The sequence below is a fragment of the Rhipicephalus sanguineus genome, chromosome 11 (assembly GCF_013339695.2).
Source record: "Rhipicephalus sanguineus isolate Rsan-2018 chromosome 11, BIME_Rsan_1.4, whole genome shotgun sequence".
Classification (NCBI taxonomy): domain Eukaryota; kingdom Metazoa; phylum Arthropoda; class Arachnida; order Ixodida; family Ixodidae; genus Rhipicephalus; species Rhipicephalus sanguineus.
Window position 1 is genome coordinate 55,834,474 of NC_051186.1, and position 21,932 is coordinate 55,856,405.

Sequence of the window (21,932 nt, forward strand, 5' to 3'; positions counted from 1 at the left end):
CAGTCGACGCTGCACACGCGACCGGGCTCATACCGGCGTCGCTGGCGTTTCGATGCGCCAGCTGTGTGACATCACTGCTCCTCGCGCATGCGCAGCACGGCACGTGCGCGACGTGCACGCGAAACCGCTCCGGCTCGGCCAGTGTAGCTAACGCTACAAAAGAACAAAGCCTCGCGCTCTTTGTTCATCGGCGTCGGACTCATGCGGTCGTTTGTTCGAGGGCTCTCGTCGACCACAGGGCGTAAGCCTCGGCTGGACGACGGGGTGCGATTACGAGGTACGTGATCGCGATACGTACAACAGGCCACATGGTGCACCCAGGGGAGTCCGACACACAAGAACATCATCGCGGCCATCAACGGCCTCGGCGCCGTTCGCCGGGCATACTGTAGCGATGACGACCTCTGCATCGCTTACCTGCCCCTGGCGCACATGTTCGAGCTGATTGCAGAGCTGCTCGCCTTCGGCACGGGCACGCCCATCGGCTACTCCTCCGCGCTAACCCTGACCGACGCTTCTACGGCATTGGCCAGTGGCATTGGCCGAGGGCTGCAGCGGCGACGCGACGCTCCTGCAGCCAACACAGATGGCCGCCGTGCCACTGATCGTCGACAGGGTCTGCAAGGAGATCTCCGACGCAGTCGCCTCTAAGGGGCTTCTGCTGGAGGCGTTGTTGCAGTACGCAGTGGATTATAAGAGTTCCTGGCAAGACCGCGGCTTCGAGACGCCATTACTTGATCTCTTCATCTTCAACAAGCTGCGGCGCGTACTGGGCTCGCGGCTCAGGGTTCTCGTCTGCGGCTCGGCCCCGCTGTCCACTCGAAAGCGCCGCTTCGCCTGCCTGTTCTGCCATGTAATCGAGGCGTACGGCACGACCGAGACGTGCGCCGTGGCCACCGCCCATGACATCGACGACAAGAGCGTAGGACGAGTGGGCGCCGCAGTTCCGGGCACCTACGTCCGTCTAGTCGACTGGCCCGAGGGGTCCTGCTACGTGACTGACAGGCCAAACCCCCGAGGCAAGATCGTCGTCGGCGGTCCGTGCGTCGAACAAGGGTACTTGAACAGGAAGTCGATCACACGCACGGCATTCCGCTACGAGGCCGGAGTGCGTTGGTATTTCACGGGTGACATCGGTGAGATATTCCCAGACAGTACACTGAAGATCATCGACCGCAAGAAGCTGCGCCCGGTCAACCTCCAGTGCGGCGAAAGCGCCCGGCTGCACCTCGTCGAGGCGGTGCTCAGGATGTGTCCGCTAGTGGACAACGTGCTGGTGTACGGCAGCCCGAAACATGCGTACCTCGTGGCGATCGTTGCGCCGAACCATTGCCAACTGCAAAACCTTGCTCGAGGCATCGGCAGGTCCAGGGGTGGGCGGCTCCCTCTGAAGAAGCTGTGAGAAGACGCCAGTGTCGGAACCCGCCACCCACGTGATCCGGACATTCGCTCGTGAGAGCGGCAAGCTCCAGAAGAGCGAAGTGCCGCTGAAAGTGAAGCTGTGCTCCGACGAGTGGAGGCCGGACACGGGACTGGTTACGGCGAGCTTCAGGATACGCAGGAAACCGCTGGAGGAGTTCTACAAAAGCGACATCAAGGCTCTCTACGGGGCGACCGAACTGAATGTGCCGAGCCAGGCGTGATTGAAGGACTTCTTCGAGGGCCGAATTCCCGACGCACGTGGCGTGCAGAATAAATATTCACAGCAGAAGCTCCCGAGCTTCAGCAAAATTTTCTTTAAAATGCGACGCATTTCTTAGCGAACTTCTGCGACATTCAGCGCATCTATCTGTCTGTCTGTCTGTCTGTCTGTCTGTCTGTCTGTCTGTCTGTCTGTCTGTCTGTCCGTCCATCCATCCATCCAGCCGCCTACAACTTCGTGCTCTCCTGGCCGTTTCGTTAATGGAACGTACCGAAATTGGTGTGGCATAACATGACTGCATGACGAACGTATGATAGGTCATAACATGAAAATCATGACGTGAATGTCATGAACGGCATGATTTGCATGCCACGGTGTTGGTGCTCTTGCGGCCGTTTCGTTAATTTAATATACACCAAAATTGGTATGAGTTGACAAGAGTGTAGACAAACAAAGGTGACAGGTATTATCGTGAAAATCATGACACGCATGTCATGTACAGCATGACTTACAGACATGGTCTCACGGCCGCTTAATTAGACGGATATATACCGAAATTTGCACGACGACACATTTCTGTATGGCGAACGTAAATGACAGGTGGCAACTTGAAAATCGTGACACGCACGTCATGTACGCCATGACATCCTTGCCCAACTCATGGTGCGCTTGCGGTCGTGTCACTACCTTGATATGTACCAAATTTGGTATTGCGTGAAGTGACTGTATGACGAACATATATGACAGGCGGTAACATGACATGCATGTCATGTAGGGCATGATTTACAAGTGATATGCTCATGGTGCGCTCGTGGCTGCTTTGCTATCTTGGTATACACTAGGGGTGTGCGAATATCAATTTTTTCGAATACGAATCGAATACGAATATCCACCTTCGAATATCGAATCGAATATCGAATATCAAAGCAAAAATGCCTCCACAATAACGATATTTTATTTAACATGTAGCTATTTGAAGAAAAAAAAACATTAACAGCCTGACTGGCAACACAACATACACTGCTATCTCCAGAACACAATGTCCAGGCTAGCACAATGCACATCACAACACAAGCAAATATCACCGCACAATGAAAGTAACGACTAGATGTTATCATGAGGAAATATGAGTTGCTCCACATGATCAGGCAGCAGGCGCTCCTTTCTAACAGAGACAACCCCCTGCCACTGAAAAGGCACGCTCGTTTGGAACAGAAGTGGCTGGTATAGGGAGTTACATGGGGCAAAGCTTTGCCAGACTGGGGTATCTGAAGGTGCCTACAGGCCGCCACCAGTCCCGTGGGTCACTGTCCTTCAGAAGTGGCGCCGCATAGCGAACAAGTGGTAGTGCGGCACGTTACGGCCGCATAATATTGAAAATGCACGGTTACATGATCGCCAACAGCGCTGCACGTCGGAGATGCACCAGCAATAAATCATACGTATTGGGGCGCTCGTCGCAGGCAGATATCGTGCCTCCGTGTACTTACGATGTTTATCGCTCCTCTCGGCAAAGTTTTTAGCTATACGAACGCAACAGAAATGTGGAAGACGAGCTATTTTATGCATGATAATCGAATCGCATATTCGATTTTTCGAATATTCGAAGTTATCGAATATTCGAAACTTTTCGAATACACGATTTTCGAATCGAATACGAATATTTCGAATGTAATATTCGACGAATATTCGAAACTTTCGAATATTCGCACACCCCTAGTATACACCAATATTGGTATTGCGCGACGCGACTGTATTATGAACACTAATGGCAGGTGATGACATTACACTCATGACACGCGTTTTATGTACAGCATGATTTACATGCCACGCTCATGGTGCGCTTGCGGCCCTCTCCCTAGCTTGATATACACCGACACTAGTATTGTGTGACATGACTGTATGATGAACATAAATGACGGGCCCGAACACGCAAATCTTAACATGAATGTCATGTACGGCATGATTTACATGATGTTGTCTTGTTGCGCTTCCAGCCGTTTTGTCAACTAGATATACACCAAAATTGTTATGGCATGACATGAGTGCGTGACTAACATAAATTACAGCTCACGCATTGTATATACCAGAATATACGTTTCATGATATACAAGACTGTACATGCATGCATGCATTACAAACATGTCATTATATGAATGACTTAATTTTCCTCAAAGAGAAACACGGCGATGTATGCAACTCTTTGCTTCGCATTACATCGATTCCCACAGTGCGTGGGATCTGCCGGATTTTTTAAAAATTTCGCTGTAATATTGATACCAAGGAATGCTGATGCGACTAGATTTAATAATCAGCGCTATAGTTTAATAATGTTTATTTTGGTTAATCCGTTCAGGATACAGTCTGCAATGCAGGTACACTAAGCTTTGCTTGTCAGGCGAGAAGTTTTTCATTGGGAATTCACTATAGCGTTAATCAGCAGGTGAAGAGTTTCTCACTGGGAATTCACTTGAGTTGCTTGTCAAACGACTATAGTTTCTCACTGGAAATTTACTTGCGTTGCTTGTAAAGCGGTTAGTTTCACAATAAAAATGCCCTTGAGTTGTAGCCATATAGGCGTGTGCGGGGTACTCAATTAAGGGGTGTTAAAGGCCAACTCCGGCGATTTTTCGAGGTCGATGGATCTCTGAAATTCGTTGGGTACGTTCCTTTGCACGTTTCCGTCATTTATGCCAAATTACAGGCTTGAGACATGCACAGATTGTTTGCAAATGAATTTTAAAGATTGTCTGCAAACGCCCTCCTGGCTTCCCACAATTATTGGCAACATTGCGTCTGTGACGTCAGTATTGGTAAGGCGGCGAAAGTGACGCAGCCGAGGGCACCGCTAACTTCGGCCGCTACAGCGAGCGTCTGCTGTGCTGGCCGAGACACTGTCATTATCAGACGCGGCACTGTCAGTCGCAGACATTACAGCTGATGCGCGGCGTGCTCACCTCTCCACTGTGCGCCTGCTCGTCCCGGCTGTCGCAGTTTTCATACTCCGCGCCGGCATTACCGGCATGCCTTGCACGACTTCCGGTTCGTTCGTAACAACGTCTACGTCATACGTAGACAGTACACTCGGTTGGGTTTCGGTGTTGCGCTTTTTTGCTTATTTATAAAATTATTCTCCAATTTGCCGAGTATTTCTGCTATCGGGCCCGTAACAGGAGCGTCTCAGGAACATAAAAGCACCATTACTTTGACGTGGCCAAAAAATCGCCGGAGTTGGCCTTTAAGCATCGTCGCAGTGACCCCACCCCTCCCCCCCAAACTTTCTCTTGATGTATTCCGAAAGATAACGAGCTTGGCAATGGAAGCAAAAATGAAAAAGAAAGGAAAACCTGCTCACAATTGTCTACCTTTGGTCCCATGCTTTCCTGAGGTGATGGTGGGACGTAATCAGTTCTCGGAATGCATCACCGGGGGTCAGGCCCGTAGCCAGGATTTTTTTTCGGGGGGGAGGGGCACTTGCTGAAAACCTTGACTTTTTGAGAAAAACACTTATTTTTATTATTTATTTTTGGTAAAAGGACATCACTAAAATTACGGGGGGGGGGGGGGCCTGGCCCCTAGCTCCCCCCCCTCCTCCTTTTGGTTACGGGCCTACTAGGGGTCCTCAGTCACCATCATCGTCAAAAACCTGCATGGTCATGCGCCCGTACATTAAGGACTTCTGATAGTGAAAATCTTGTTTGCGGCTTTTAACAGCAAAGCTGCGTAGCAAATCGTTCCTTGTGAGTCGAGCGCAGAATACTATCATCATCTTAACGGGTATGTGCCACAGAAATTTGGTAAATCCCACTACTCACCATTGGTCCACTAAAAATAAAGAAGGCAACAGTTGGCCCAACAAAAAATGGCTGCCTTTATATAGAAGTGTATTGGCATAGCCTAGGGTGAAAATGAGCAGGTTCCCTTTCCAGGGGCGTAGCCAAGGGGGGGGGTTGGGGGGGTTCAAACCCCCCCCCGAAATTTTTCAGTTTTGCTTGCGTATATAGGCACGCACACATACAAACGCACGCACGAACGCACATAAAAGTATGGTTGAACCTTCCCCGAAAAAAATTTCTGGCTACGCCCCTGTCCCTTTCCAAATTTCCAAAAATTATTTCACATCCATTGTGTGTATGCATACTACACACACACAGATGGAGGCATTCAAACACTCCCCCTCTTAATAAAATCCTGGCTATGTTCCTGTTGGGAGCAATATGTAGCTGTATGCCTCACCAGACTCCAATCTTGAAGCAAACACAACCCTAACGCTTCTGTCACATGTGATATTTTGATAATATACAAGATAGTCTCTCAAAATGTGGAACGGGTGGTAGCGGTAGCAGACATCCATTATCCAGTAACATTTAATACCGTAACACCCATAGTAGTAGCAGACACAGCAGCATCACAATGTTACAAGCCTTTTCAATCATTTGAAAGGCTAACAATGAACACAATTCCATCGTCACACAAGGTTACATACCAGCATTAAGTAGAAACTCACAGCAGTTACGAAAAAAAAAAAAAAAATTAAAGACATTGCTATTGTATACTATGGGGCCACAATGTTTGGCACAAGACTGGCACAAAACAAATTGCAGAAACTTGCATGAACATGTACGATCAACATAAATTCCAACGGTCATTGGGACTGAAGAAATGTTGTCAATGTTTATAGTAGACTGAAGTTTATGGTCTGTCCCACTAAAACCAGTGCATGAGCACAGCTATACAGCAGGAACGCTAGTGCTTGTGTGCACAACGTTCACAGCAGCAGTGCAAGGCAGAACATCGTCATGACTTCGACAACAACGCAACCAAGTGTAACATTACACTGCATTCACACGGCTTTGTCATCACTGCATCCAAACACACTGCGAGTCTGTCGTGCATCTGTACAGCATCTAACACATAGGTGACAGTATGCACACGCACCATGGCAACACGACACTGCCACGTTCAACAGCACAAACATGCGCTGATAAAACTACAAACTGAAATGTAGCCTTGCGATTCCATATTTGTCTGAAGTTGTATAGTCGTACCTCACATGTAACGGCTGCATCATACATGAAAGTACCTCTGCTAGATTCAATGCTTGTCACAACCATATAATAACTGGTTACCCATTGTTATCAGAGGAAAACGACCCAGCTTTATTTGTGACATATAATTCATTATATTCGTTTTCAACACGTCAAGGTTCAACCATACAGCAACATAACTCAGGCTCCAAAAACACACATTTAGGAATGAACCACGCTTTCCGGCCCAGGTACAGAGTTCTTACACTTCACGTTCGAACGACAATTGTGTCCAACATAAGTTCTGATCAAGTGTCTTTCCTTTTTCTATTGGTCAAGTTTTAGTATATGCTGATGGTACGTCGATATCACAGAAATGGAACAGACAGTTGCAGTTCTCTTGCTTCGCCGCAGAGCAACTTCACGTTGCAACCGTTTTTCAGAATCTAACAGCCCACAAAATCACACTTTTGCCGGAGCAGAAAGGTGCTGGGCGGAGTGACTACCGAGTGATTCGCGTCTATCCAGCCCAGCTGCTTGGTCTCGTGATGGATGAAATGCAGTTGCTCGGCTCCATGCCCATTCATCCTTGAACACCTGCAAAGAAAGGCAAACACCGAGGACGCAACGTGCAATATACTCTCAGTAAACGAGAATCTCTTGAACGGAATAGCTGCTTAAACGAAACAACTGCCTCTTATAGACGCTTTTATGTACGTACAGATGCCATCACCTTGGCCTGTTAAACGAATGTTTTCTTATTTTTGAATTCGCGATATGAATTGATAAGCTCATGAAAACCCAATCATTTTCACATGCGTGCGTCTACCGTAGCACTGTTCGTTTGGCTGTTAAAGATACTAAATGGCAAAGCCAACAGCCCAATATGGAGGCACCAAAACCCATCCGTAAAATAGTGTATACGATTGGTTTGGGGCTCGTGTTCCGCACCCCTGTTCATCTCTCGACAAACGGAACTCCTGTTAAATGGAACATATTTTCTAGGTCCCTTTAGGTTCCATTTAATGAGAGTCTGCTGTTATTCACTAAATATCAAAGAACGAGAGGACTCAAGGTACTCAAGATGAACATCTACCTTTGTTTGCGCCACTCGAGGACCCAAGTCTTGGACACGCAACAAGGACGTGAAGCAGCTCTTTCGCAACTATCTTTGGGGGACAAAGCAACTTTTCTTTGAAACGAGCGTTCACAAAAACGGTGCATCGCCATTTGCGATTCATAGGGAATGGATGCGACACACACAGGCAGCCTTCGGGAATGAAATAAAGCAAAGCGAACCCACCACACAGTGTGCTCCATCGTCGTACCGTGATGATGCAATGACTGGCATAGCAGTTGTAGTAAATAACCCATAAAAGCAAATACAGTCAAACCCCGCTACAACGAAAGTGACGGTGCTCGGAAAAATGTTCGTTGAAGCGAACATTTCGTTGTAGTGAAATCGAAAAAAATATGGCTGACCTGAGCTAGTAGAACAGTGAAACTTTTATTTCCAATATTCAAAAAGTGTCTGCTGCTTCCTTTGCGTCCCCAGCAGCGTTACGACGCGATTCTCATATAAGCATAGCGACGCCACATTGAAAAGCACGCAGAAACAACGGCTTCCGCGAACGAATCAAACAAGCATGGGCGCGCAACACGAACTGCACAGTTGCACCAACACGCTAACGCTAGCTAATCGCTGACAGCGGCGGCATGCAGGCGTGCTATCGTGGAGCGATGACTTACGCCTTATTCTATGCTATTCTTATCCACCACTCGCGGCTGGCTGATCCCGTTGATAACGTGGACGAATTGTTGCTCCGATCACCGGTCGCACTGGCCAAGCGCGAAAAGCATTGGCATTGAAAAAGGCACCATTCCGCGACTGCACCCCAGGGCTGCTCGCGTTGAGAACGCGGATGTGGCGGATGTGCCGTTGCTCTGACCACTAGCGAAGCGCAAAAAGCACGAAAAGTATTGGAAAGGCATCGGAAAAGCTATCGTTTCGCGATTGCACCCCAGTGTTGACAACTGAGCTTTGGCTTCGGATTGTCTGCGACTCAGAAGCAACAGCCAGTTGCGAAAGCAGGGCAGTCTGATCGCCGTCGCTATCAAGCAATGGCGGCCCCCATGCTCAGTCAACAGTGGCGGTTTCTGGTGGTTCCAACACGCGATTCAGACTTTGAATTCGTATCTTTATGTTCTAAAATGCATTCAAATGTCCGAGATTGTGTTTATAGCACAGTAAATTAAATTTTTGAGCCCCGAATGGCATCACCAAATTTCGTTGAAGCGGAACGGCAGCAGAAAAAGTGTTCGTTGTGGCGAGCATATTTATGCATTGACTCCTATGGACTGTTGACGGGGAACCGAGAATTTTTCGCTGTACCGGAAATTTCGTTGAAGCGTAATTCGTTGTAGCGGAGTTCGACTGTAGTCAAGCATCGATATAAGAAATTATCAATTATAGCGAAGTAAATGGAGAGTGGTCTCGTCATAGATATAGTGTTATGAATGCTACATTTATAACAAATTTTCAGATATAACCAAGTCACTTTTGTGACTTTGTTATATTGAAGTGTGAGTGTAGTTGCACTCGTAGAGTTTCCTACAATATTTACTAGAGGGAACTCTGGCGCTGCGATTGTTCATCCATTATGAAAATTATGGGTAGTACACAGATTTGCCTAATCTTCATGCTTGTGGCTTCGAATGAATTTGTGGTTTTGTTTATTGTTGTGTTTTGGCGTTTGTTTTGGATAAAAGAATGAATCGTTGTGAACTTTGTGAGCTGATTTGAATTTGTGAGCCCAAAAGGTCAAGGTGGTGAAGTAGAACTGCTGTTTGCTGAACTTCACTCGCAACAAAGCGTCTGCAGGTGACACGGGGCCAAACGGAGCCGAAAGAATGAAACTTAGGCAAATCCGTGCACTGCCCATCATTCCCATGCTGGCTGAAGCGCCATGCATTGTAGCTCCCATAGACACTAGCGTCAAGAGTTCCCTCTAGTAAATATTGTAGGAAACTCTATGGTTGCACTAACCATGGTTGTGCCAGTTCGCTTGCTGTTCACGAAAACCAAACAATGCAGTGCAGCCACACTACCGTTCATTTCCATGTACTCTGTCGCATCGTTTTTAATTCAGCTACAGAATCAAGCAAAGGCTTTTCACCCAGATACAGCAGTAATTCACATTCGCACACTGTTCGTGAAGTTTTCGTGTCCACTACAGCAACAACGAAAATGACAGGACACTTCGTCAGTTTCAGTTTTTCTTAGCCTAGAGTGGCCAGACAATAAGCCAATTTATGCCATAAACAGGGCCAAAAATGAGGATGTAAGAAACACATGCGACAGGTCTGGCGCTGAGTCCCGTTGTACGTTTCTTTCGCCCTTGTCATTCGTGCCATTTATGTGCCCTGTAATGGTTTCCGTGACCACAAACAAAGGAGAAACGTGTACTAAAGCCCTACAGTTAAAACTAAATTTAACAAAGTGATGACCACACTCCAATTATTTTGTTAAATTGAGCAGTTCATAATACTGAGAAATAGATATTTCGGTCCTTTGAAATCTAAGACTGCAACTGAGCTCACCCAAAAGCTACCAAGGCATTTTACTTGACAGGGAGAATGAATGCAGTTAATGTGCAAGCCGAACAGCAAGGTTGCAAGGAGACTATTAATGCCATCTCTCGCATAAAGCATGAAATAACAAATGCAATCACCGTAGTGTTCTTGTAGCATTCACAGAGGTAACCAACCATCGCTGCCCTTAGCACCATCTGGTATGTAAGAACGCTAGCAACTGTTGAGTACGTTGTTTTATGCATGGGCGCAGCAGAATGTTTTAACACGATAGCGTTAGAGTGTGCGCTCGAAGAAAAACCCGTCTGTGTCAAAATTAGAAGGAAAATGCTGCTTTTTTTTACCCATTTATTTTAGGAAAAACTTATTATATTGGGTTTGGTACCAAGTTAGCTTCGTTAAATCGGGTTATGACAAAAGTGAACCCTATGATTACCTGCCTGTGAATGCAAATTTCTTAATTAGACTGGAAACTTAGTAAAATCAGGTTTTGTTACACCGAGTTTTAACTGTACTACATGAAACACCAACCTGGACAGTCAGCTCGGGCACCAGGCCCGAGAGGCGATCCACGATGTGTGCCAGAACAAGCTGCTCATTTGCATCTCTCCGAACACGAACGTGTACCGAGCCAGCCTGCAAAACAGAGAACATGCCGAGCGGCAAGTTCAATCTCGCAGCTCTTCATTCATTCAACGCCCAGAGCATAAACTGTAACAAAAGGGTTAATTAGCAGTCGCCAAGGTATAAAGGCAGCGTTTCACCTGGTCTCTGCCCTCGAAGGACATCTATGGATTTCGACAAAGACACATGGAACCCCTGTACCCCACGTATGCATGCAATAAAAGGCACAAACTCAAGAAAAGTAACAGTTTCGCCACCAGGGCGAAGCAATGAATGTGGCAGCAACAAACTGGAATGTTATATAGAGTAAGGCTAGCAGCTAACTCCTATAGCATCCAACTCGGCGTAACTGGAGAAAAAGCCGACGTAAGGAAATACGGTTGCTGCTGCGAGCGAAGTGACCTTTGCTACACTTCATCGCAAACCGAGTCGTGGGACCAGCACACACAAAAATATAAGCCCCTTTGCTAATCCCTCTAGAAATAAGCTCATGCAACCACACCTGGCTGAGCAAAGTGCGGAGCTGTGCAGCCCCACAATTCACATAGTGTTCAAAATTGAGAGAGTTGCAAAAAATCGTTAATAAGAACTAAATAAAGAAAAGAAACTGTAAAGAATAACAAAACAGATTCAGCACCTGAAAGTTAAGTGAATTCATGAGGACGGTTGCTCACTGTAAGCAGCATTGAGTAGAGATGAAAAATTCTTGGAACGCTGGAGCCAAGATTACAAAAGGCATAACAAAACACCCCAAAAACTTTTGAAACTGCATGCATGAAGATTGTATAAATCCACGAACAGAATGTCACTGGTGTGATGGCTGAACTATTTGCAACGCCACTGTTCACAAATATTTCGAAGTTGCTCAACAAAACGAGCAAGGAAATAGTGCTCACAAAACGATCCTTCAGCTACTAACCAGTGTGCCAAAGGCAAGTGTCCAAAACAGCTCGTGTCTGAACTCCAGCACACCGTCCAATGTAGACGCCTCCCGAAGACACTTGTCCAGCTGGCCTAGCAAGTGACGTGGCGTCGTCTGCACATACAGAGCACCAATCACTGGCTTGATCTTCAATTTAATGACTGGAATGCCAATAGGCAGACATTAAGCAGCTGGTTTGGCACCAATATCACGTCAGAGACTATCAATAACATACCAAGGTGCTCAGATTTGTCTCCATTCCAGAAGCTCTGCTTCCAAAAAATTTTATTTTAGCAAAACTGTTTGCCACTTCAGCTATCCATTCAGCTAACTGCAGTCAACTCCACAAACAATATACAGAAGAACTCTTGCAACTGCCGATGGTGTGAAGACAAGATTTTTAATCATGACACCCTCAATTCACTGTTTAATTTGCAAGACCTAAGCAGTAAGGACGAGCCACTGCTACTCACCTGAAGCAAAACACAGGCGCAGTGGATGCTCACAGGTAACATTGTAGCACAGCACATAATGGCAAGAAGAACAGCTGTCACGGTGTCCGCATGTTGCCAGCCACTGCATCACAACAAATAAGTATAATTCAAGCGACATTTTAAAATTTGTTTCGAAATTTGATAAAACAATAAAAAATCAACAAGGCGTATGCAAATGAGCTCCTTTTGCAACAAGGCGTATGCAAATGAGCGCTGAAAGCGACAATATGGCGACATCACCAATTCAGAATACAGTTTAATCTCTTCCCTAGGAACCGTTGTACCCAGCGTATTACATGGCAAGGTCAGCTCCACTTCATTGCACTTATGTTCTTCAATATGTACACACAGAAAGCACAAAAGAAATACGGCAGATCCCATGCACTGCGGGAATCACTGTCATACGAAGCAGTCAATGAGCAGCAGCCTATGCCGTATTTTTTGCTTTGACACCAAGCGTTAAGAGGTGAATCAGTGTGTTTGTGTAAATTGAGCAGTTGTGCACATATACTGGGATTGCCAGGCACAACGACTACACTGACGTTTTACATTCATGTACATTTTACAACGGCATTAACGAACCAGCACTGAAGGCTATGTAACTTACAGCACCTGAAACCAATACGTATAAGAGTGGATGGTCATGCCAACAGGAAAATCAGTGACCCACGCTTTTCTATCATCAACACGCTGTTGCGTTCTTTTCTCTTAATGTTATTGCTAACATTTTACATTCTATCGTTTGCTGCACGGTCCGACCTTAACTTCTTCTCAAGCTTCTTTGTTAACCTCAAAGTTTGTTCCCCACAAGTTAGTACTGCTGATAAATCGCAATGGCACTTTTTGCCTACTTACTAGGAAAGCAGCAGTGTGTGGCAAAGGAGCAGGAGGCATGCCTCGGCCCAGCCCAGGAGAAGAATGGGATTCAGACGTGGCAACAGCAGTCCAGAAAGCCCTGGCACCACACTGCACACACTGCACCCAACAACATAGGGCTTGTGGCAAGACGCACTCTTTCACCAAAAGCCAGGTGACAGTACACAGACATTCCCTGTGGCACAACTTTTTGAAGCCCTGCGGATCACTCGTCATATTTTACAGGGAACTGCAATGCAGTGATGACACATATGTAACCACAATAGTACATCAGTACTGTTATAGCATCTGTGTACACATACAGAGGAAGTGTAATGGAAGAGCAATATTTGTTTTTTACAAAATGTTCTGAAAGCAGAAAGACACAGCAAATGGGCCAATCCACAAATAACTATAAAGCACGCCCTCTGCATCGCAATTGAGCTATCTGATAAAACCTGTAAAGTGAGAACCCATCAGTAATAGTGTTATCCAATCAGCTTCACTCTCTGATTGCTGAAGGAAAAATATCAGCATTTGAAAGTTAGGGTTGAAAGCATATTCCGATAGAGTCCAGGAATTACAATGTAGCTGAAAATATAACAGCTAAATATACTCGTGCAGTGCCTGGCTCCATGAAAATGTCGAGCTTCAGACTTCTGTGCTTGCAAGGCCTTGTAGACAACGTCTGGCAATATACTGTTCTCTTTTTCTCACTACTACATAATCACCTGCGACTGATGTCAGACAAATGCTCCTGGAGCCAACTGGAACTGGACGCCTGCAGGACACTGGCCAATGATGGCTGCTGGACGCTTAGCTGGACCAGCAAGTGCCAGCAGAGACCCAGCACCACACCTGGCAGCAGGCGACCACTGCACACAGCAAACAATACATCACCGCAATAATAATAATTTTGGGGGCTTTACATCTCAAAACCACGATATGATTATGAGATACAGGGTAGACGAGGGTTCTGGAAAATTCGACCGCCTGTGGTTCTTTAACGTGCACGTGAGCCTAATTACATGGACTTCTAGCATTTTTGCCTGCATCAAAATGCAGCCGCAGCGACCTTTGGGTCAGAAGTCGAGCACCATAATTAACAGACCACCGTGAGAGGTCATGACCACAATATCCGGACTTTATTTGGTCCCAACATAGCAGGCACATTAAAGCAAAGTTTCGTTTGTGAATCTCTCCAGGTTTTGCTGACCATGGCTGCTGCAGCCGCTGGGTGCTGCTGTCTAGCCGACACTCAAAATAAGTAGCTGCGAATCCAACGTGATCGTAGCTAACTTCCACAATGCCACTACCAGTCGGCCAAGTGAGTTCCGGCTCACCAGTTTCCACGTCTGGTCTGTACTTAACGTCCATCTGGTATACACTTCCCTTTCGGTGACAGACAAGCTATAAAAGGACTGGGAGACAAATTCAATCTGAAATGATTGCCAACATCATGGACATCGTGGACATCGTGTCCTGTTATGAAATATGGGTAGAACGAGCTCAGAAAGATGTCACGTTGTACGCATCTCAACACCGGCAGAAAGACAAGTAATGTGAAGCAGTTTCGATGTATGTAGATTTAAAGAGAGCGCGTTGGATCTGCTGCTTTTTTTTTCCGAATGTTTATGACTTACTGCACTGTATTCTTGCATCAATACCCTTACATTACTCTGAACTCTTTTTAAAGGGTTACTAAAGTGAAACAATGAAGTGGTTTGTACCAATACATTTTTCCATGAGAACTCTGCTCTCATAGATCCTTACGATCATGGGCCTTTATTAGAATAGAACATTAAGGTGAACCTACCACTTGACATTAAATGTGTGAACACACATTCCACAATATGATTATGAAATAAGGCGTAGTGGAGGGCTCTGGAAATTTCGACCGCCTGTGGTTCTTTAAAGTGCACCTGAGCCTAATTACATGGACTTCTAGATTTAGATTCTAGATTCTAGATTTGCAAGACCCTCCTTACTCAATGGGTTTTGTGAAAGAATAAGAAAACGTCCACTCTCATTGCAGTAAACTCCCATACACTGATGAAAAATTTCAATTTTTTCCTAGATTTTCGAGTTGCTCAGTATGAGTACTATTAGAGATTGGAGCCACCGCCAAAATGTCATCAAAGCACTGATGCGTCTTCCGTTTACGGTCAACATGCCACTAAAGATCGCAAGTTAAAAACATTTTTGCTAACTTTAACAAACTGCACGGATGATATGCAGTAGTCAACGGTCCATTGTAGCACGGTCCTTGAAAGCTAAGTTCATTTGCATTAATAATACAGGATGAGCAAAGTAAGGTTGGAATATGGTTGGTTATATCCAAAAGTCCACTGTATGCAGTACCGTTATGTATGTAGACAGCTAATACTAAACAACTAAATAATAACATTAAATTCTGTCACTTGGTCAACAAGAAGGCCATTGTAATGATTATCCAGTAACTGGACAACTAAGGAATGTTGCCGTTTATTAATTGACAGAGCATTTGAATAGCTGCATGTAACAATGGCAAAAATGAATTTTAGACCTTTGAGGAGCAGGCAGCTTAGCATAATGCACTCTGCGATGGTAAGTAATATTTGTGCAAAGGAAAATCTCCAGTAACTGCAAGACCTGTAAGAAAAAAGAAATGTGTAATGTGAACAGCAGTGAGTCCTCACTTGTGAACAGCAATTGGGTCCAGCAGCCTCTCCAGGCTGAAAAAAAGAAAAGTCAATATTTTATCTGCTGTGTGCATCAGCCAACCTACTATATAGTTTAACAGTGTTTATAAATTACAAGCACTCAGCTTCTCGGCGGAGTGCAAACTTGGGCAAGTTGATACGTGATACTTAAAAAAAAATACCAAGCAACAACGAGGCACAAGACGTGGGGACAAACAAAGCACTTCGTTTGTTCCTCTTGTGCCTTGTGCTGTTATTCATTTTCCTAAACTCAGTTTCTCACATTACCTAAGTAAATAAGTTAGTAGTAAGTACCTATGTCATATTCATTCCAACCTGCTTTCGTTTTTTCCACCGTTCATGTTAAGTGACTGCGCATGCACAACTTACTTTTTATGTCCAAATGACATCTGCCACTTAGGGTTCACTAATACATGTCGTTATTTTGCTCTTTCCACTGAGCTGCGTTTGAGAACCGATATTTCATATTTGCAGTATTTCATGAAGTGGTTCCCAAGCCTACCCAAATTTGATTGCTCTAGTGCGGCACTCCTCACTCAACGTTTTTGGAGGATTGAAATGGCAAACTAGACTGCGTTTCTTGTTCGTGTGACTCCAATGCGCAGTCAATTAGTGGTCTTGATACAAATATGCCGATATAACTGCCATTAACTGACGAAAACAATGAGTGCTGCCCACAACAGTTAACTGTAGGGTGCACTGTAGCAATTGTTAGGCACAACATTGCCCAAGGTTTAGTTTCCGAGTGCTTACCTTTCCTTCAAAACTAAGAACGAGCCAAGCTGTGACAATATCGTGCTGGCCAAAATGGCTAGGACTTCCCATCTTCTGTACCTGGATTGAAAGAAGGAATGGTGTGAAATTCACACTGTCTATGTTGTCACTACCAAATACCTAAAACACAAAATAATGTGACTCAACCAATGCGGGTTGCACTAACTTAAACTTTGGCTTCTTGTTCATCACATTTTGAATTAAATATTCAGTTTTCTTAGCTTTTGCACTGTGACACTCTAGGCCAAAAAAACGCAACTTTTATGTCTGCGCTAATTTCAAAGCATAGATGCTCCGAATACTCATCAACCTTCTTGTGGTCATGCAAGCTCATGACATCAGCTAGTCCTACTATATGCTGTTATGTACACATATATCCCCTTTATCACAACATTGGCACATATACATATTGTGCTTTTTGTCAGCAGTACAAAACATCTGAACACTTTGTTCAGTAATGTCTAATCTTTATCACTTGCTGCATTTCTTTCATATACAGTCACAGATTCTGCATTGTATCTTATTTGTTCCAATTTCCTCAATCGTATCTGCAACATAACTAACACTGCGTAGAAAACTATAGTAAACGCTCAAAGGCTGTTGTGCTTATCTGCTAGTAAGCAGATCAGAATACAGTGATGCTAATTAACAGCAACTTATTTTGCAATGAGGATGATAATATGAAAAAGAATGAACTTTGCAGCCTCATAAATTAATGAACATCTCAATGAAGAAAAAAAAAAACTTACCCAAAGCTATAGGTTGGCCCAGGCTTCTGCTGAGACACCCACATGCCCAGTAAGCAATTCCCTAAGCTATAAAGAGCAAAGGGGAGGGGGGACATTTCTTAAGAGCACTGCGCTGCTGCCACAAACCATTTTTTTCCTTTGCACACATTCATATGCAAATATGCCAGTCAATGCAATTTGGTGGGATGTTTAACCACTGCCATGAGACCTTAGCTGCAGCTGAATAAAAGCAACCAACTTAAAATATTGATATATTTCAAGTTATGCGAAGCTGAGCCCCACTGAGTAGACTCTACAAGTGCAGCAATTAAAATCAATGATCATCAAACGTGAAGCCACACTTGTGTTGCACTGGGCCATGCCAACACAACAATGGGCCAATAGTGGCCCCGCTTACTGTTTTGGCTTGAACGTGTCAGTGACTCATAAATATTCATTTTAATACACGTCAAAGAGCCTTTACTCCCAGGAATAAAATTTTGCGGCAGTCGGTGCTTGCACTGTAATTGTATGTGTCTTTGCCTTCATTTCTTGCACTGTATTCCGTATTCCAGCATGTCTAAACAATTTACTCAAGGTCAAGTTCAACAAAGGAAAAGAACCTGTTTGATTGTCACTATTTTGCTCTAGCACGGCACCTCTAGCCATTTATTGGTTAATAACCACCCCATTCTAGAGCCTTGATAACTTAACAAAGCTAAAGTATTAATAGATCACTCCAAAGCAAAAAATTTACCTACATTGATGTCAGAAAAAAATCACTTTCACTAAGTTTTAGACAAACGTAACTAGTCCTTGTCGAAACAGTAATGGCTATTAGACAAAACCAACAAGCGATGCTTACCAGAGCAGGTCAAACAGTGTCAGCTGTGTAAACGCATTGAGTGCTGTAACAAAAACATAATATTAAGACAACATTAGGACTTAAGGAAAATATTGTTTTTCATGATGTGAAACCAAAACATGCAGTACTACAATCAACACATCTCACCTAAACTCCCAGAAGATCGACTCCAATACGAGAGGACTGAGCTACATATGATGTTTCCTGCCATCAACCATATGACCTTCTTTGCCTATATGAAAAACGCATTGCATCTTTCAGTGCAAAGTCAAAATTGAAAGGCACCATCATCAGAGTACATTTCAACTCTTTCCGTACAGCGAGGAAAATAGGTGTTTTTTGTAGGTTGCACCAGATCTTTTTTGTTGAAGGAACTACTGCAGCTAATATTTATTGTAACACATAAACAAAAAGAAGAATGAATGAACTTTTCACGCATACAAGTTTCGTTAATGTATGTTATGCGGGCCATATAAAAGCAAGGCATATAAGCCAAAGATATGCACTGTGCCAGCCCACAAAGGAAAGTGCAGCAAAGACAACATAAACATTGACAAATGTACATTAAACAAAAAAAAACAACAAAAGAAATCCAGTAGTGTGGGGCTCCATATTAATTATGACTAAGCGGGGCTCCAATAATGTGCACCTAAATCTAAGCATAGTGCTCATGGATTGAAATGCTACATCAAAACTTTTAGTATGGCAGCTGGTATGCACAACTGCTCAAGATAACCACACTATATCGCTATGAATCTGGCTGTTAAAGGTAGCGCTGGCACTGATGTAAGCGCTGAGAGTCGAAATTATGCCGATATAACACAAACTGAAAACCATGGGAACGGAAGTATGTGCATTCTTTAGCCTAAATGGTCACATTTCAATCCGTGAGCACCATACATAGGCATTTTTTTTCATCTCAACCCATTGAAATGTGGCCACTGTGATCGGGAGTCGAGCCTGCACCTTTGTGAACACCGTAGCCACTAGGCCACTACTGCAGGTGACAAATGCAGCGTTTGTTTTACCGGCAACTGTTTTTCACCAAGTGATTAATCTAAAAAAGTTCTCACTCTGCACAAGACATGCCTATATCCTGTGGAACTTTCTCAATTGTTGTTGCCGGTTCCGTGATGACTTTTTGCCTATCAGATTATGTGGACGAAGTGAATGGCGACGTAGGTCCTTGACTAGTGTATAAGCACACCTTATGTCTTATCATTATGCGATAACACGCCACTCTCGCCACTATCACATCAAAAGTGGCGAGCAAAGCCTTTAGTCATGCAGGGAAGTTGCATTGTCTCGCACTTCCAGTCGCACTAGAATGTACATATGTCTCGCATATTTCAGCGAAATAACTGGTGCTGAAGTGTTCTGGGATCTATGCCAGCATTCGCTTTGTTCACATAACCAGATTAGACAGAGATTCTTCTGTTCTGTATTGAGAGCCTGAGTGGGACCACAGTATGTTTTGCATCACTGCAGATTTTTTACCAGCACACCATTTTCATAATTGTGTATGTATGCAATAAGCTTGGACAGAATTGACTATTAAAGGCTTTGAAGGGTTATAGGCAATGACCCATATATATATATTTCGCGTAAAACAAGGAATTGGTAAGATTGGTAGTGGGAAATGATGTGTATGCCACTGGAGTAGCCAGGAAGGGTTCGTGGTTTAACCCCCCACGCCCCGAAGTATTTAAATTTTGTATGTGTATATGTACACAAGCACGAATAAACACATGCACAAACATACAGTAAAGGATGGTTAACCCCCCTCCCCCACCCAAAAAAACAAATTTCTGCCTACAGCTCTCCTATGTGCTAAAGAATATAGATATGTACACAAGATTAGACTAAACTAGGTTGTTTTACATGTTAAAGCCATGAACCAATTATGAGGCATGTTGTATTAAGTGTGTCTTGCTTAATTTTCACTACCTGTGGTTATTCATAATGTGAACCTAAAAACGCTTTCCACCCACATTGAAATGCGGCCGAATCACATTATGGGTGTCGCACAGGCCCTTTTGATTGCAATCAAGCCATGATCTGGATCGAATTTCTTGATGTGAACGACTTTCTTGCGCATCTTATGAAAATAAGCCAATCGCAGTCGTGAAAGTCGATTCCTGTCGGACTCAATCGTGAATGAAAGTGGACCGTGGGGCACCCGTACAACGCTCCAGATAAGCACCTGTGTCACATCACATGTGTATGTCTGCGTCTGACAACATGCCGCAGATACTTACCGGTGGCTCCTTCATCACTGGCCGAAGTTCCGTGAGGATCGTGCCGATGAAGCCGAGAGCCGGCTTTTTGAAGGGTTGAAATAAGCCCTAAAGAAAAGCGTAGGCTAGAGTAAATTGTTGCTAGTTGCTTCTACCTTCCATTAAATCATATTCACGCTCTTTGCCAGCTGTTGTAAAATTTGTTAAAGTTATGTGATTTACCCTTACAAATGAGTATCTCTGCATTGTTTATTAATTGTATGTCGCATTTGCTGCTGCTAACAATTATAAAATGTTATTCTGTAGTATTTATTTACCATAACAACGTGCTTATACATAGGCTTTAATGTTTGCACTTGTGTGAATTTGTATATTGTATAATCTCCCCTCGCACAATACTCCTGCTGCCGCCTATGGGGGCTTTGTAATTAAATAAAATAAATAAATAAAATGCCGCCACACGCCATGCTCACTTATGTGCTATCGACATTTTTAATTAGTGCGGGAAACTATGCACTACAACACAAAGTGCAGACTCGTTTCATTTTGGTCGTGATGCGCCTACAATTTCTCGTAGTGCAAGTGATGAGTGCGGAAAACTATGTGCTACAACGCAGCTTAGAGGCTAACGAAACCAACAGAGAATGAAGCCAAGGAGGTTATAGGGCACACTATTTGTCAATTTTAAATGTAGTATAGTAATTATGAAATAAATGGGAAGGAATTAAAAAGTGAATGAAAAATCAACTTGCCGCAGGTAGGGACCAAACCTACAATCTTCGGATGACGCGCTGACCAACTCTCCCAAGGTTACACCAAGGCTATGATTACACAAAACATAAATACCTAATACAGTGGATGGGAAAGTGGCCGCTGCTGTACCTCGAATGGTAGAGCATCGGTCGCATTGTCGGAAGGTTGTAGGTCCAGTCCCTACCTGCGGCAAGTCGCCTTTTTGTCCACAATTCTTTTGCATTTATTCCATAATTGCTGTGCCACATTTAAAACATAGAAGTAAAGGTTTCATTAGCTTGTTGTGCCTCACAAAGATCAATCGATCTGTTTCGCAGGTTACAGGCTAGTTTCATATTGGTCGTGATGGGCCTACAATTAATCGTAGTGCAGGGATTGGCTCCTAGCTCGGCATCACTTTGACGTAGCATGCGCAATCGCGGCAGCCAAGCTTTCGCGTCATAGGCTGCTTGTTTTCAACTTACCGCCGAGTGCTCATCTTTGGAGTTCATTGGCGCGACACGTTGCCTCAGGTCCGAAAGCTCGTTCTGCATTGCGACGGTGACTCACTTGCGCACAGGTGGACTTGACGAACTCCCAGCTGCTTACGGCATTTTCGCTGCGCTTCCTAGAGTATTTCAAAGCGTGTTATTGTACGTAGTACGCGGAGTAATCACTACTTTGCGCTCGAAAACAGACGCACAGTTACCCTAGCACAGTCGGCAGATCGGTGCTACAG

The 21,932-nt window shown here is 44.5% G+C and overlaps 1 protein-coding gene and 1 pseudogene across 1 annotated transcript; one reads left to right on the plus strand and one right to left on the minus strand.

Moving 5' to 3' along the window:
• Nucleotides 1–142: 142 nt before the first annotated feature.
• LOC119373563 (fatty acid CoA ligase Acsl3-like) lies at nucleotides 143–1,714 on the plus strand (annotated as a pseudogene).
• A 4,277-nt stretch (nucleotides 1,715–5,991) lies between these two features.
• On the minus strand, nucleotides 5,992–21,867 carry LOC119374489 (zinc transporter 6). The gene is made up of 13 exons (XM_037644598.2): nucleotides 21,679–21,867; nucleotides 20,483–20,569; nucleotides 18,372–18,456; nucleotides 18,225–18,267; nucleotides 17,381–17,446; nucleotides 16,611–16,691; nucleotides 15,834–15,869; nucleotides 13,887–14,030; nucleotides 13,156–13,275; nucleotides 12,280–12,382; nucleotides 11,804–11,920; nucleotides 10,792–10,896; nucleotides 5,992–7,266 (listed from the first exon to the last, which is right to left on the minus strand). Exons 1-13 carry the CDS (start codon nucleotides 21,745–21,747, stop codon nucleotides 7,132–7,134), a joined length of 1,191 nt encoding a protein of 396 aa, XP_037500526.1. The 5' UTR covers nucleotides 21,748–21,867; the 3' UTR covers nucleotides 5,992–7,131.
• Nucleotides 21,868–21,932: the final 65 nt, after the last annotated feature.

Coding starts and splice junctions, on each gene's coding strand:
- LOC119374489 (XM_037644598.2), bottom strand. CDS start 21,747: ATGCAGAACGAGCTTTCGGACCTGAGGCAACGTGTCGCGCCAATGAAC. Junction 18,268..18,371: donor TCGATCTTCTGGGAGTTTAG/GTGAGATGTGTT, acceptor TTTTTGTTACAG/CACTCAATGCGTTTACACAG. Junction 16,692..17,380: donor GGGCCAACCTATAGCTTTGG/GTAAGTTTTTTT, acceptor CTTTCAATCCAG/GTACAGAAGATGGGAAGTCC.